Source organism: Prinia subflava, chromosome 20 (genome assembly GCF_021018805.1).
Source record: "Prinia subflava isolate CZ2003 ecotype Zambia chromosome 20, Cam_Psub_1.2, whole genome shotgun sequence".
NCBI lineage: Eukaryota > Metazoa > Chordata > Aves > Passeriformes > Cisticolidae > Prinia > Prinia subflava.
The window spans coordinates 1,433,055-1,449,762 of NC_086266.1; the positions used below are offsets into that span (position 1 = coordinate 1,433,055).

A 16,708-nucleotide genomic window follows, 5' to 3' on the forward strand; every position below is an offset into this window, starting at 1 on the left:
TTTAAAAAATTCAGTGAAAGAAAAAGTGCTTGGAAAGTTGCAAAATATTTCCGTATTGAACGAGAAACAATAATTGATGAAAGAAAGTGATGAAACTGTTGAAAAGTTTGTGGGTTTTCTTTTTTTTCAAGAAAAGAATTCTGTAGAATGTACACCTTGAGCAGACAATAAAAAGAACTCCAGCAACTTCCCTCTTACCAGGTTCCCCTTGCAAGCCTATTATTCCTGGAGACCCTGGCAGTCCTTTAGACCCGTGTAAACCAGGTTGGCCTGGAATGCCAGAAAACCCTTTGCTGCCTTTGGGACCTAAGGGTAAAAAATATATTAATTAATAATATGAACAAAGAAGACAAGAACACAGCACAAGAAAACAGGATCAAATCTTTTCTCAAAGCTGGTGCTAGATACACAATTTAAGCTAAATAAAGTCTCAAAGCTGTGGCTGTTCATGAGCTACATAAACACAGAAGCAGCGGGTTTGTGTTCATGGCTATATGAAGGCTAAAAAATGGTGCTGTCAATATGGTCCTCCATGGGATTTAGGCCAAATGGGAAGAAAAGGACACGGTTCTGCCAGTTAACTGCTGGAATAATTCTCCCTTGATAGTGCATTCCACCCTCCTGTGTCCTACCTGGCAGTCCTGGAAAGCCGGGGATCCCCGGGGGCCCGTACGCTCCAGGGACAACGCAGGGCAGGGTGACACCTGCAACAGAGACACACTGAGCTGGCACACAGCCCCTCACAGGGCAGGGTGACACAGAGACACCCTGAGCTGGCACACAGCCCCTCACAGGGCAGGTGACACACTGAGCTCAGACACAGCCCCTCACAGGGCACAGAGACACCCTGAGCTGGCACACAGCCCCTCACAGGGCACAGAGACACCCTGAGCTGGCACACAGCCCCTCACGGGGCAACAGAGACACCCTGAGCTGGCACACAGCCCCTCACAGGGCAGGTGACACCCTGAGCTGGCACACAGCCCCTCACAGGGCACAGAGACACCCTGAGCTGGCACACAGCCCCTCACAGGGCAGGTGACACCCTGAGCTGGCACACAGCCCCTCACAGGGCAGGTGACACCCTGAGCTGGCACACAGCCCCTCACAGGGCACAGAGACACCCTGAGCTGGCACACAGCCCCTCACAGGGCAGGTGACACACTGAGCTGGCACACAGCCCCTCACAGGGCAGGTGACACCCTGAGCTGGCACACAGCCCCTCACAGGGTGACAGAGACACCCTGAGCTGGCACACAGCCCCTCACAGGGCAGGTGACACAGAGACACACTGAGCTGGCACACAGCCCCTCACAGGCACAGGAGGACACTGAGCACACAGATGTTTTTAACAGGACACATCGTAAGTGGCTTCCAGTGAACTCAGGGACATCAGGCACTGCTGACATCTCAAAGATGTGATGCTAAATAAAGGCATTTGCAGCCTGGTAATTTGAAGAGCAGTCTTTAGCCTAATGCAACCTTCTGGCCTGGCCAGAGGCACAGCAGTAAACTGAGTAGTATTGGACTTGCAGCTTTACCTTTTTTAAGGAAGAGCAGCCCCAGCAATACCTACCTGGAGGGCCTGGGAGCCCTGCTTGTCCTGGAAGCCCGTCCATTCCAGTGTCACCTGGTGCTCCACGAACTCCACTGGGACCTGGGTACCCAATGCCAGGAGAACCAGGTTCTCCTCGATGGCCCTTGGAGCCAGGCAATCCTGGCAGACCTTTTTCACCTGGGAAACCCAGTCCACCATCACCCTGTGCACAGCAAAGACAATCACAGCTGAAAAATCAAAGGGATGCAGAAAGAATATCCACCACTATCATTTTAAAAAGTGTGTAAGAGTTTGGTTCTGTGCAAGGTTCAGGTGAGCCTGAAAAGACATGCAGAAATCACTATAAATTATCCATCTTAATTTTAAAATGCAGCAAAACTTGGTGACTATTACGAAGAATATTTTATGTTGTATTTGCCAAAATGCAACTATTACAGATTCTGAAGGAGATTTACTTTCTTTTTTCATTGACAAGATTCTGGTGTGATATTTTTATTTCAAGATTTCACTCATAATTATGTCATTTGTCATATGTATGCCTACAATGTCTTTTGTCTTTTAGGATTCAATGTAGAACAGCATTAGGGTCTAGTGAAGTTTATCTTTTGATAGAGGCATTAGGAATGCCAATTATTAATCCTTACCAAGATAAATTTGTGCTCGGGGACTGTGAGCTTTTTATATATTTGAAGATTTACCACTGCTCTCATCAGGACTAAAGCCTGGCTGTTTTCTCTGCTGTTATCCCAGTTCTAAGCAGTGCTGCTGAGTGAATCTGCACTTACAGGAGGGCCTGGTGGTCCTGGCAGGCCCGGGAGCCCATCCCTGCCCGGGGCTCCGGGGATGCCCGCGGCTCCTCTGGGCGCGGCCGTGCCGCGGTCCCCGCGCGCGCCCTTCACCGTGCCATAGGACGGCTCCCCCTTCTCTCCCTTGAGGCCTGGCAGTCCTTGCTGACCAGCTGAAGCCTAGAGACAAGAGATAAACAGATCTTTATCCAATAGATACAAGAAAAGGAACGTGCAGAGAAAAGGCTTTGCTTTTTAAAAATGTCATAGGAGGCCAGGACACAATGACGGATTGGAGGAATCTCCAGAGGGTTTCCTGTTGTGTACATTAATTTAGGGGAGGGTGGGAAGAGGTTGGTTTGTTTTCTGCTGGTTTTGCTGTCACTACAGCCCCTCAGTGGCAAGCCAAACCTTGGCAATAGTGACAGCAATCACACATGGCCTCTGGGGACATGACATCACTCATGATATAATGAGAGCAAATCTTCTCCCTTCTGCTTGGTGTGCTGCACTTACTGACACCAGTAAAGATCCTCTGACTAGCGCCTTTATGGACTGCGATTTTCAAAAGTAAAGACTTGCAATGAGCAATGCTCAGCACTTTGGAAAATCCTATTTGTTATGGTGGCTGTTTGATAAAAAAACAGAGCTCAACCCTCATTAATGTATGGAGCATACAGCAGTTAGGAAGCAGACTCCAGCTGTGGTGCACAGTTTTTATAGCTGTGAGCAGTGATGTGGAAAGATCTCCCTGTTTGATTATTCAGATCTTCTCTCCAAGCATATGTACAACTGCTCCCCCAGCCAGCCCTCACTCAGGAAGAGCCCTGGGTCTAATACATGTCTACCTCCAAGAAGGATGAATAACTCTTACTGCTTTTCTCTTGACTGATTAATGTGCAGTTCTCAGAATTTAAGAACCATCAGTTCTTCCATTTTTATAGCTGATGGTATCTCTCCTTTCAGTTTCTTTATGCAGATCAGTTTCTAGGGTTGTTCTTTTTTTTTTTAAATCCAAACAAATTCCCAAGAACCCAGAGAAACCCCTCCTGCCTTACCGGGGGGCCTCGCAGTCCTGGTGCTCCCACAGAGCCTGGGTCTCCCCCAGTGCCCTTGGCACCAGGGACACCAGGGCCTCCTGAGGGACCTGGGGGACCCGGGATGCCTTTTGGACCAGCTCTTGTAACTCCTCCATCACAAGCACAATCACCTGCCTCTCCTGGAAAACAGTTTCATTGAGTTTCATTTGGATTAAGACTCTTTTCAGTTCCAAGAGCTCCTAAAGCAGTATTTGAGTCAATTAAGACAAAGCCATTCTCTTATGGTTTGATTTTATGCCCCCTCTGCTCAGGTGATGTGAGTGCCAAGCAAGTGGAGCTCAGGTTTTCTCCAGTTTAATTTCCATGCAATGCCCATCACCAAATAACCAGCATGAACCTCAGCACTTCTAGATCTCTTCCCAAAGGTTTAAACTTCCCTAAACAGATGGGTTTAGGGGAGTTTTAGGGAGGTCTTCTGCATTTTTTATAGTTATCAGAGAAAACAAATCCATACTCCACCTCACAGTGGTTACAATGAGCTCCTGAATTGTTACTGGCCATGGACCCAAAACCATCACAAGCACAGTGATGTGACATCATGGCTTTTGCTGCTGGTTCTGTCACACACTCAGACACAAATTCTCACCACTTTTAGCACAGAGGAGAATAATTTTTTGGTCATTTACAGCCTCTATTGCAAAAAGCAGTGAACAATATTTTGTTTCTAAGTCTCATGGCTTTAAAGTATAACATAGCTATTTTTCTGGGTCTGATATGTTTATCAGATTATTTGCCAGAGCAGAGCAAGAAGAATTTTACTGACAGTGCTGGGCACAACTCTCTCTAAATTGCAAAGGCTCTTGACTCCTTCAACTCCTCCTGTGATTTGTCATAAAGACACTTACAACTCATCCCTTAGGATATTAACCATGTGCAAATATCTTTCAGATGACTGCTGAAAAGCTCCCTCAAAACAAGAGTGAGTTACCTTTGTAGCCCTTTGGACCCAAAGCTCCTGGCAGCCCTCTTGGCCCAGGCTCCCCCGGGGCCCCAGTCCTTCCATTTAGGATCACTGGGAAGAAGGAAGGGCCTGTTTGCAGAAAGAAGGCAAGGAAAAGCCATGAGAAGGCTGATCTGCAGCTCACTGCTGACCTACAAAAGCAGTGAGGGATCTGGCACCAGGTGAAAGTGCACCAGGTGGGACCTGGCTGGCACCACTCACGGGCTGCAGCTCTCTGCCACAGCTGCTTCCAGCTCCTCACACACAAAAACAAAATTCTCACAGTGTGGATGCAACAGTTTCATTCCTCTACTCTGCCCAAAGGATTCACCAAGCTGTGACTGGTAAAGAAGGGAAATGGCTTTCATTCAGTGGTTGCAGCTCAGCAAAGATATTAAAAAGGGCAAAAGGGTTAAGGGGACTTTCCCTGTCCCTCACTTCATGACTGCAGGATTGTTGTCTGCATCTCTTTATATGCTGAATAGAATGAAACATAAGCTGATGGAAACAGCAGCAGAAAGCAATCAAACATAATCTAAAACTACACTGTCTGAAAGCCCTTCCCCTCTGTGACAACAGTCCAGGGAGTGCTGACCAGCCCCTTCTGATGCCCCATGGAAACAAACTGCAGCCATCAGCTGAACACAGGAGCTTTACACACTCTGCAGAAAACTGAGCCAGGCTTGACTAGCAAACAGTTATTGGTAAGAGAACACTTATTTCTTCTCCACAGAAAACCTTTTTATCAGATCACGCTCACTGGATCCATCACTGGAGTGTCCCCTGTTCTGAAGGGCTGGCTCTCAAACAAACCCCAGCTTATGGCAGAATGGTAAAACACAGTTCTGTAAACTCAGCTCTGATCCTGTAATACTCAATTTCTGAGGAAAACAAAACAATTAACTTAATCAGGACATCCATAAAAATGCACATGCAAAAACAAAATCCCATTTCCTTATGTCTGGAAACTCTATCTGACTCCTGGCACCCAGACCAGCTGCTCACAAGGCAGAGATTTACCTCAGGTGTTCATAAGGTCATGGTCTGTTCTTTACCCAAGTGAACAGGAGACCAGCCTAGACCTTCAAATCCTGTGTGTCATAAATTGTATCTGCACAACTTTGTGCTTCAGTCTCTCAGGCTACTAAACTTAAAAATAATTAGGTCTATTGTCTTACTTTATAGCAGTGTCTACTGATATATATAAGTTTGTGAGCTACAATCACCATGAGCTGTCAGTCAAACATTTACAATTTACAGATGAATAATCCTTGCTGGCAAAGAACTAAATATATAAATGATAATTTATCCTATTTCACTCCGAATCCAATACAAAAATAGATGTAAAAATTCTACATACGTGGTGAACCAGGCAATCCTGGTGGTCCTGGCAGGCCTGGTAATCCCCCTCTGCCAGGAGGGCCTGGGATTCCAAGTGTTGCTCTTCCTGGTTCTCCCACTTCACCTTTCAGTCCTGGGCTACCTGGAGAGCCTCCAGGGCCCATTCCATCTAGACAACAATGGCACAGTGAGCATTTCTCCAGTGACAAACACAATAAAGTATTTTTAATGTTAAGATCATTACCATTGTACCCTGAACTGCAATCATGTTAGGAGAGAACAATTCATGATTTTACACCAAGGAAAAGGCATTAATTGGAAGGACCTACTGGATCCCATTTACACACTCCTTTGGCCATCCAAAAAGCTTCACAGCACTGCATTGAAGTGATCAATCAGACAATTAACTATGTAAGACTGAGGGGGGGTTATTTTCTGATTTTCTTGGTAGTTCCTAGTCTCTGAATTATTGCAGACCAGAATTTCCCAGATGACATTCAAGTGAAACAAAATCATTTGAGTGAGATCTTGGATGGGACAAATAATTTGCACCCCCAATGAGTTTATCAAGCCAATCTGTTAGCTCTTTATTGCCAATATAAAAAGTCATTTAAAATTTTCAAAAACATTCATTATCATTTAAAAGGTAGGAAAAGTTCTTCCAATTGGTACACTCAAAATGGAAATCAAACCACAGCCTCCTGTGCACACTGCCACACTGAATATTCACACGTGAGGAGTTATCTGGGCTGCAATAACTGTGGCAATAATTCTGCTCCCATCCAAGTCAACACAATTGGCTTCCCTGTGTGTCACCCCTGCCTGTAAATCAGCCAGCTGAAGGAGCAGGGAGAGCTCCCACACCTTCCCCATCCCCACCCAGATTCTCCCCAGAAGCCCCAGCACTCAGCCTGCCCTGAGCCCTGCCAGCCCTGCTTTACCTCTCTCCAGCCCTGGGAACCCCGGGGCCCCTGGGAGGCCTGGCAAACCAATGAACCCCTCATCTCCTGGAGGACCAGGTACTCCTGGGTTTCCAGGGTCACCTGGGGCACCTGTCAGAGAAAGAGGAAAAGGAGGAAGAAAATCTGATCAGAATTCCTGCTGAAATGCTGTTCAGTTAATCACTGTAGTGGCCACTGATCTCACAGATAGCAAAGGATGCCAAGCTGTAAGCAGGAAGCTGTTAGTCCAAGTTAATAACATTGGGAAAGATTCCTCCTGAGCTGTTACAGAGGTTGTTTCAAACTTGACTACGTGTGATGGAGAAATAACAGGAGAGACCAAGAAATTTGTCCCCTTACCTTTATGGCTTCAGAGACTGTTCCCATGCAGGCATCACTCAGCTGTGGCATTAATTAAGCTCATTTTTCTCAACAATATTCTCACCACATTGGACAGCAAATAACAGCAAAATGACATTTAGAGCACCCTTTACCATGCAGCACCAGGGAATCATTTTTCCTTGGTACACTGAGGACAGACAGAAGTGTGTCTGCAGAGCAGACACAGCACTTGCCAGTTCTCACACAGTCTGTGTCCCAGGCAAGACATTTCATTCTGCCTTGAAACACATCATTCTGCAATGTGGGGATGAATGTCTTGCCTTGAAACACATCATTCTGCAACGTGGGGTGAATGGCTCTCTTTAAATTCTGAAGTTATAAACAAAGAACTAAATATATGTATAGCCAAACAATACAGAAATAAAGAAAAAATAACAAGGGATGGATTAAACCCAATATACAATGTGAGGAAATGGTAGAAGACAGAAGGAAATAAAGCTGAATCAGAAAAAGTGCTCAGGATGAGTTCCAAAACAAAATGGAAATGTGTACCTGAAATGACTACACCTTCCCTGTCAATAATGACAGGAGGACCTGGGGGGCCGATGTCACCTAATTCACCCTGCAAAGAAAACAGATTTGTGCCATATTCAGAAGGCTGCTGGCCAGGAAGCAGACTGCACTGTGGTACCCGTGGCTGTGGCTGCTCACTGGGTGACCACCACTCTTTGTCTTGCTGAGGAATTCACTTTGCTCTGCTGTTCATACCCATCTGCTGTCCTGACTTGGATCGTTGCTGTCTGATGGAACTGATGGCTGCCTCAGATAAGAGGGCTGCTGCTCTCCAGCCATGCTCTAAGGTCTCCAGTTACCTCAGCAGGAAGCACAGACATGTATACACAACGTGTGCTGGACACCAGTAATGTCAGCACACTCACCAGTATCAGGTAGATAATATCTGTTACTCTGGTAAAAGCTGCTGTGAGTTATCTCATCTTTGAAAGCTTTCATCACTGCACCGAGCTGTTGCCTGCTGAATTTCAATAAGAGAAGCTTACAGAAAAATGGATTCCTTCATAAAATCATCCAGGTAGAACTAGCAAGCTGTGACAAACTGCAGTGTCATCCCTTCCTCTCACTGACACTCTCAAAGAGTATCAGATCCTCTCAAAATTTGACTGTCATCCAAATTACCACCGTATTTATCATACAAACACCGTGCAGTGAGCCAGGCAGTGACACTCTGTTGCTTCCTCCAGTAATACTTCTCTGTGCAGAAACATCTAATACTACTTCTCCTGTGTACTCTGCATTAAAAATCCCTTCAGTACTCTCATTTTACGAGTCTGCAATCTTGGTGATAGATCAGTGTTTTCACAGTAAACTACCAGCCCATCATTTTCCACTCAGCTCCCAGCTGTCTGACTGCCTAAAATGTGAGATACCCAGGAAATGTCTGCTGTGCATCCCCTATGTCTAGGACAAGAAATTGAACATGTTCTCCAGCTTGTCCTTACTTTAAATCTGTGATCCAAGACTTCAGACAGCCTTGGCAACACAATTATCTCAACACTGAATTACTTCTACCTAATATTGCCTCAACAGTCCAATAAATATGGCACTGGTGTAAGGATAAAGGAGAAAGGCTACATCTACAGCTCTAAGTCATGAAGTTCAATGATCAACATTGAAAATCATTAAAATACCCAAGCATTCATGGCTCAGCAACCACTCATTTTTATGCTTAACAATAAAGTGAACGAGGAACTGAAACATACTGAAAATGACAGTGATATAGGAGCAAACAGGAGGTTTGCTTGGAGCAATGATAGTTATTTATTCATGCAAACACCTTAAAAAACCCCAATGTTTTAGTGAGGAGTTACCTTCATGCCTTCAGCTCCATCCAGTCCTGGATAGCCTGGGACACCGGGATGGCCCTGCAAAATCCCATCAGGGAATGATGACACACAGCAAGAAAATAAATGCATTATTCTTTAGCTGAGACATCTGCAGAGCCTGCACTCAAATCACAAACCAAATTCTTTGGTCCTACCAAACATTTGAAGAAGAATTAGAGAAAGAGAAAAGCGATGGCATCGATTTCTCAGCACTCAGTAAATACCAGAGCCCCTTCAGGCCTCCTTGTGCTGGGAGGATGGTGAGAACTCGTGAAGGTTTGCAAATCAGGAGTCCTCACAGAACTGTAGAAATGTTTGTAAAATGAAGATCTAAAACATTCTTTTTCTTGTCCCACATGTTTTGTCCCCACTGTTTTCTCCTTCTAAGAAATTACTGGCACCAAAACATTTAAAGTAACACTGGGAGATGTAGGATCTACTTTTTTTGTGGACTTTCTACTTAGCTTAGCTATTTCAATAAGGCAGGTATATTTATCCATCAGAGAACTTGAAGCCACAAGATAAGGAAGTCAGTAGAGCTTAAGCAGTTAGAGGGCTTCTGGAACTCTTAAGCACAGTAAAAAATAAAATAAATTTCACCTTTCTGCCTGGGATTCCTTCAGATCCATCCAGTCCCAAAAGACCCTAGAATAGTAAAGATATTAGCTATTAGAGGCTCCATCTCAGCTTGATCAGGCTTCATATATCTCAGCATCAAAGAATTAAAAGTTAAAATTTTCAAAAGGAGAAGCTACCACTGCTTTTATCTCTCAACTATTAACAATCACAATGTAAAGAATTTAACAAAATAACTGATAAAAGCAGGCCTATCTTATTTAACCATTGTTTTTCTAATTGGCAGTTCAAGTTAAGGAAGTCATGGTGTCTCAACTTTCTAGGGATTTAGGTGTTACTTTGTAATCACAAAACCTATAAATCTTAGTGTATAAAACTTTCTATCAGACAATTTATTGTGCACACAGAGAACAGAATGTCCTGGTCCTCCTGTTTGTAGGGGCACATCAGTGCAGGAATGTTGATGAAATGCCCACCTCATGTGGGTGAGAACAGGCATTTAAAGCTTGGTGAAGTTACCTACCCTGCCACCCGGTAAGCCAGGCACACCTTTTTCTCCTTTTTCTCCAACACCTCCAAAGCCCTGAGGAAAAATGTTGACATTAAACCTCTGTGATCTGTTGGGAATTGAGCAGCACATCCCTAAGTGAAGGGAACACAAATCCATTTATTTCTACAAAGAGCACAACAGCAATGGAAGTGACTGTTTGTGCTGGGACTACTTTGTCTCAGAAAGAAAAGTTTCTATCCAGCACACCTGGCAGTATGAGCAGTACAGTACCTGCTTTATTCCCCAAGACTTCTCTCCATTTAAACCACGCCAATATTTCAGTAGCAACTGCAAGTGACCCCATGTTATAGACAGCAAAGACCTGCCAATGCTGCTCTGTGTTCTATTCTACACTGAGGAATTATTTCAAGTCTCATTTCTTAACAGCAGCAGCTCAAGGGAATGCTCAGAGCACGCTTTTCCCTTCCAAAGCCCCAGAATGACACAAAACCAGCATTTTCATGCTCAACATTTGGAAATGCTTGGTGGTTTTCCCAGTCAGCATGAAGTATCAAATCCAGAGACAGAACACCAGGATTTAATTTCAGCAAGAGTTACAGTAGTTAAGCAATTTCCAGGCTTCAATCTTAAAATATCTTACGGCTGTGGTTAAGCTTGCACATATGTTTAATTTCACCAGATTCAATGGGTCTCTTGTGATGCACAAAGCTCATAATGGAACATGTCCAGAAAGGCTAATAACAAACTGTGCCTCATGCACAGGTTTTTGTTGCACGTATTTCTCCCAAGAACATCTGTACACTGAAGGAACTGGCAAACAATTTATCTTATTAGTCAGAAGTTCCCAAAAATATTTATTCCCTAAACTTATTGAAACAACCTCTGTTTACAAAAGGTTTTAAGCTGGGAAATAGCTCTCTGGAATGCAGGGGTAAATTGTTTTTCTTAATTCATATAGAGAAGATCCTACACCATGCTGAGTTTATAAGCACTAATACCAAACAATGTATATGGACAGCGAGAAAGCTCTGCATGTGCTTTACAGCTTTAAAGTAAAATAACAAAAGACATCTTTAGATATAATAAAAGGGAAAAAACTCAGGTTTTTTTTAAATGTCTGTGGGACAAGGAACACTGCCATCAAGTGGCCATGCCACAGGTAGAGCTGTGAGCAGATCTCTCTACAGGAGGCTGCAGGTGCTGAGATCTGGGCAGCTTTGTAAGTCTGTGGTAGGACAGCATTACATTTGTATCTACAGGACAAAACCCTATCAGATCACAGTTACACTCTTCAAAAAGTCTTGTGAACATTTTTATCAGATGTTCAAAGTTCTCTGGTGCCTAGAAACTCCTGTAGAGGCCTTGAGAGCTGCTCAGAGGTTGCTGAACCATCTATCCCCTATCAGGACATGTGAAAACATTCCTGTGTCCTTACTGGGATGCCAGGCAGTCCTTGGTCTCCAGGGAATCCTCGAGGACCTGGCTCACCCTGGCAAGGGGAGAGAGACAAATAAAGACACAATAAATCCCTGTGCCTGTGAAAGCAAGCCCTTCCCCTATCCACCTGCCATGCTCCTGACACCAAAAGTAAAGCTTTGTAATTTGTTTGTGTCACCATGTGCCAGATCAGGGCAAAAAACCAAACTACAGCTCACTTATTTTTAGTATTAACGACAAAAACCTTTCAATAACTTCCAGATTTTTCCTTCTGAGAGGTGTGTATTCTCTAGTGGTCCACAGTGCTCTGAGCTATGAACATTTTTATTCAATAACCATCTGACAGAATAAACTAGAACAGAAAACTATTTTGATTTGGACATGTAACAGCTCTCACTGTTCAGTAATTTCGTCTATTGTTGAATGAAAGAGCATGGAGAGGGTTTATAAACTGAATTTACAAACCTTTTCTCCTTGCTTTCCCTTTGGAAATCCCATGAATTCCAGAATTCCAGTGGATGGTGGGGGACCTGGAGGCCCAGGCAGCCCCACATCGCCCTGTGGACAAAAGAGGAAGATATTAACAGACCATGTTTGATTTTCTATGAAACGGCCACAAATCAGAATAAAACCCACTTCAGTTATATCTCAGCTATATAAATCTGTGTGCCTGACTGCTGGCATGGGACTTTGGTCATGGGAATCAAAAAATCAGATGGAAAATCAGGATGAACAAAATGCATCTGTTTGCAAACCCTAGTGGATACAAAACATGGCAATAAAAAAAAATAGGCTCAGCTATTGAACCAACTGGAAAACATTTCAGAAAAACTTTGAGGAGAAATAAAAAAGAAAATAAGAGAAGGAACAATTAGAATTGTAGAAGGCAGAGAACCATTTTTAACATCAGCAGAATGAAGTCCCAGACTGAGAACTTGAAGAAACCCCATTTTGCCTGTGTAAATTCTGACACTGACTGCAAGAAACCCATTTAGGATGGGGATAAATTACACACCAGGTGACCCAAAGAATGTAATGAAAGCCAGGAAGAATGAAGTAATTGGAATAACTCAATACAAGAGGTGATGGTCCAAAGAAACAGAAAAGTGGAGATTGAAAAGATGTCTAAGGACCTCAGGTCTTGATAACCATGAAAATACTGCACTGATTGGGATTTCCCCTTCTTCCTCTTCACCTAGAAAAGGCTCCCATCCTTTTTAGTGTGCCAGCAAATAAGGAAGCAGCAAGATTCTTTAGTATTTGAACTTCCAGTCAGTCCAGGAGAGGAAAAGGAAAAGAAGAAAATGCTGGAATCCAGCCACTTTCTAGAGGATCAAGCCATGAACTCATGAACTCTGGAGTATTTCCTCAATAAAACAAGTTTCACTTACCTTTTCTCCTTTCTCTCCTTGAAAGCCTAATCCCATGTTACCCTAGGAGAGAAAAATCCCATGGATGAATGAATAATAAAACAACAGCACCACCACCACCCCTATCATCTAAGCCCTGTCAAACCCCAAAAAATTAGGTGTAAAAAGAAAACAGGAAATGTGGCTACTTACTTTTGGACCTGGTGGCCCAGGAGGACCCACTGGACCCTAAATGTAAACAAGATCAAGATTTTATTCCTTTTGATTTAATTAGGATGCAAGCAATTGGAGCAAAGCTGGGATCTGCAGTGGTACCTGAATTTTCTTGCCTCCAAAGCAAAAGCAAGACACAAGAAAGTCCTCACACCTCTAAGAGCACAGCTCTTTGGCAACAGCATTAATTAGGAGAAAACTTCAATTTAAACCAAATAAGAATGTAGTTTGGTTTTATCTTTGCCCAATAGAAATTCTCTTGTAGAATCTTGAAAAAGCAGCCTTTCCAAAGGCACAGCACTCCTGCTCATTGTCATGGCACAAAGAGAAAGGGAAGGGAAAGCTGCCAGTTTGAACTGTGCCATCACCAAGGGAAGGGAAAGCTCCCAGTTTGAACTGTTCCATCACCAAGGGAAGGGAAAGCTGCCAGTTTGAACTGTGCCATCACCAAGGGAAGGGAAATCTCCCAACAGTTTGAACTGTTCTATCACCAAGGGAAGGGAAATCTGCCAGTTTGAACTGTGCCATCACCAAGGGAAGGGGAATCTCCCAACAGTTTGAACTGTGCCATCACCAAGGGAAGGGAAAGCTGCCAGTTTGAAGTGTTCCATCACCAAGGGAAGGGAAAGCTGCCAGTTTGAAGTGTTCCATCACCAAGGGAAGGGAAAGCTGCCAGTTTGAACTGTGCCATCACCAAGGGAAGGGAAATCTGCCAGTTTGAAGTGTTCCATCACCAAGGGAAGGGAAAGCTGCCAGTTTGAACTGTGCCATCACCAAGGGAAGGGAAATCTGCCAGTTTGAACTGTGCCATCACCAAGGGAAGGGAAATCTCCCAACAGTTTGAACTGTTCTATCACCAAGGGAAGGGAAATCTGCCAGTTTGAACTGTTCCATCACCAAGGGAAGGGAAATCTGCCAGTTTGAACTGTGCCATCACCAAGGGAAGGGAAATCTCCCAACAGTTTGAACTGTGCCATCACCAAGGGAAGGGAAAGCTCCCAGATTGAACTGTTCCATCCCCACGGCAGCAGCTGAGCTCTCACCTGCAAGCCTGGCAATCCTATAGGACCTGCAGGACCTGCTGGACCTGGAAAACCTTTTGGGCCCTACAAAAACAACACAGGACAAATGGAGAATGTGCAGCGTTTACCCCATCAAACCCCACCCCAAGTGAGTCTCAGGAAACATTAGGTAATATCCCCCAGTTAAGTAAGCAAATTTAAATATTAAAGCAGTTTATTTCATATAATTAGATGTACTTTGAAAAGCAACGTTACAGAGTTCAGTGGTAGAAGGGAGTTTGATTTGAAAAAGGAATAAAGAAATAGGTAATAGGAAAATTTGGACTTTTTCTGCCACAATGTGGATCCCCTAATACCCTTAGTGGATCCCATGTAGAATTGCTCACTACTGGTATCACTTCCCATGAATTTGAAAAGAGTCCTTGAGAACCAATACCTGAAAATGTACCTACTTAATATTGTTTAAAATCATTATGTCCCATATTAAATAACTTACAGGAACTCCATCCAATCCAGGAAGACCATTTTCACCCTAAAAAGCATAAATGCACATGTAAAAATTACATATTATTACAACAAACTATAAGGAACCTCAAGCTTTGTATAAATAGACATATTTGCTATTAGTTAATATTAGATCAAGTGTAAATGGGAAAATATTTTGTGGTTCCATATTTGAATTGGGTAATGGAGACCTCTAGAGAAATTAGAACCATTTTATTTATGTGTAACAAGAGAAAGTAAAGTGGCATTAAAGATATTAATTACAAACCTACTAAAAGGACATTATAAAAACTGTTACTATATGACTGCTATAAAATATGCAAAAGCATATCATCATAATATGAAATTACCTTTATTTCCCATAAATGCAGAAGTAAATTAATAAAGACCCATTTAGCTTTTATGAACTTATGAGTGTATATAATGTGGATAGAATTTTAGAAGAGTTCCTAATTTTGATCAGCAGTGTGAGAAGCCTCCCAGCACGGATGAACAAGACCTCTTCAAAGGCCAAGCAATTCCAGGTTCTGAGAGTTTTCTGTGCTGTCATTAATTAAGTTAGCAATTAATAAGTTAGTAAGTAAGCAGAGTTTCTTGTACTGCATTTTCTCCTGTGTGATGACAACTCTTACCTTCATTCCTTTAAGACTGCCTTGAGCAAAAACAGGTTCTCCTTTAAGGCCTTTTGGGCCAGGACGACCCTGATTAAAAAAAAAACAGTAAAAAATAAATTTCTTGAAGAAATGCTGGTTTAGTTTTGAAAGAATCTCTAATTAGCATAATGACCAAGGCAAACTCCAGGCTCCAATTAACTGTAGAGGTACCTAGAGAAGCTGTGCTATTATGAGAACTAAACCTCCTCCAGCTTTAGAAAAACAAGGTGCTGCAAGCATTTTCTCTGGTATTTTCCTGTTTACATTAGATTTGCCTTTCACTTGAGGTCTTTGACACCCTTAGATCCTATTTGAACCTGTTGGACATGGTATAACTCCCTGTTTATGTACACATCAATGTCCTTTAGAGGGATCTTGGCAGGCTTGAGGGATAAACCTCAGGAAGTGGAAGACCCTGCAACGGGTCCCAACCTGCAATCCCAACCCCGGATTCAGGCTGGGCAATGACTGCACTGAAAGCAGCCCTGGAGAAGGACTTGGGGGGACTTGGGGGGATGAAAAGCTGCCAGTGTGAGTGCACAGCCCACACAGCCACCCATGTCCTGGGCTGCAGCCAAAGCAGCAGTGGCAGCAGCTGAGGGAGGGGATTTTATCCCCAGGATCTTCATTTTATCCTCAGAGTGGATAAGAAACCTGAGCTCTAACAATTCTAATGAACTTGGGGTTGATTGGGTTCCTCCTCAGCACTTGGCAGTTACTTCTCCAAGCCTGTCACACAAAGCAAATCCTGGTTTAGTGACTGCAGAACACATCTGAGTTGGGACATACAGGCAGGCCAGGCAGGCCAGGAAACCCATCTGGTCCAGAAATGCCACGAGTGCCAGCGGTGCCATTGCAGCCATCGAGGCCAGGCTGGCCTCTGGGTCCAGGCTGCCCAGGGTGACCCTGTGTAAAGGGAAAGAGAGACAGTGACCAACAGCATCCATCAGTTTGTCAGTAATACTGCTGTCCCCTGAAAACTGATATCCTCCTTCCAAACGGCAACACGAACCAAAAGAATTGCACAACTCCCAACCAAATTCAGCGTATGGCAGAGAGCAACAGAACAGGCTCCTCCAGCCAGCTTTGTTTGTCCTCTCTGGAGGTTAAATCCTAGAACACTGGCTGCATTCATCCCATCACCTTCTCCTCCAAGGGAGTACATAACTTTCTGAAGGACATAACTTGGCATGAGCAGGTCCCAAAGGGCAGAGCTCATCCCAGAGAACAGGAACCACATGGACTGTAAGTGTCAAACAGCAACAAGGGTGCACCTGGCACCAGGAACGGGAGCTGCTCACGTGGAAAGCAAGGACAGAGGCAGACTCAACAATACTGAGCATTTATAATTCCAATCTGCTTGGAGTTTCAGTTACTTCTCTTCCTCTCCAGTGTGGATTCTTTCTTTTAATAGATCAACAGATGTTAAAGCTCTGGTATCAGCCCATTCAAACAGAACAGCTTTATTTGTTATATTAAACATAAGACCTTAGGCAAAGCAACTGGGAGAAAGA

General features: G+C 43.8%; 1 protein-coding gene across 2 annotated transcripts in view; it reads right to left on the minus strand.

The window, feature by feature from the left end:
- Positions 1–16,708, minus strand: part of COL4A6 (collagen type IV alpha 6 chain) — an 88,803-nt gene that overhangs the window by 14,689 nt on the left and 57,406 nt on the right. For both annotated transcript variants that reach the window (XM_063416882.1, XM_063416883.1), the window contains 20 exons: positions 15,984–16,100; positions 15,174–15,242; positions 14,534–14,569; positions 14,059–14,121; positions 12,995–13,030; positions 12,824–12,865; positions 11,898–11,990; positions 11,431–11,484; positions 10,008–10,067; positions 9,509–9,553; positions 8,894–8,947; positions 7,560–7,629; positions 6,666–6,776; positions 5,744–5,893; positions 4,372–4,473; positions 3,402–3,562; positions 2,344–2,523; positions 1,577–1,760; positions 633–704; positions 199–306 (listed from right to left, as the gene is read on the minus strand). In XM_063416882.1, coding sequence (XP_063272952.1) covers positions 199–306; positions 633–704; positions 1,577–1,760; positions 2,344–2,523; positions 3,402–3,562; positions 4,372–4,473; positions 5,744–5,893; positions 6,666–6,776; positions 7,560–7,629; positions 8,894–8,947; positions 9,509–9,553; positions 10,008–10,067; positions 11,431–11,484; positions 11,898–11,990; positions 12,824–12,865; positions 12,995–13,030; positions 14,059–14,121; positions 14,534–14,569; positions 15,174–15,242; positions 15,984–16,100 — 1,807 coding nt within the window. The remainder of the gene's footprint in view (positions 1–198; positions 307–632; positions 705–1,576; positions 1,761–2,343; positions 2,524–3,401; positions 3,563–4,371; positions 4,474–5,743; positions 5,894–6,665; positions 6,777–7,559; positions 7,630–8,893; positions 8,948–9,508; positions 9,554–10,007; positions 10,068–11,430; positions 11,485–11,897; positions 11,991–12,823; positions 12,866–12,994; positions 13,031–14,058; positions 14,122–14,533; positions 14,570–15,173; positions 15,243–15,983; positions 16,101–16,708) is intronic.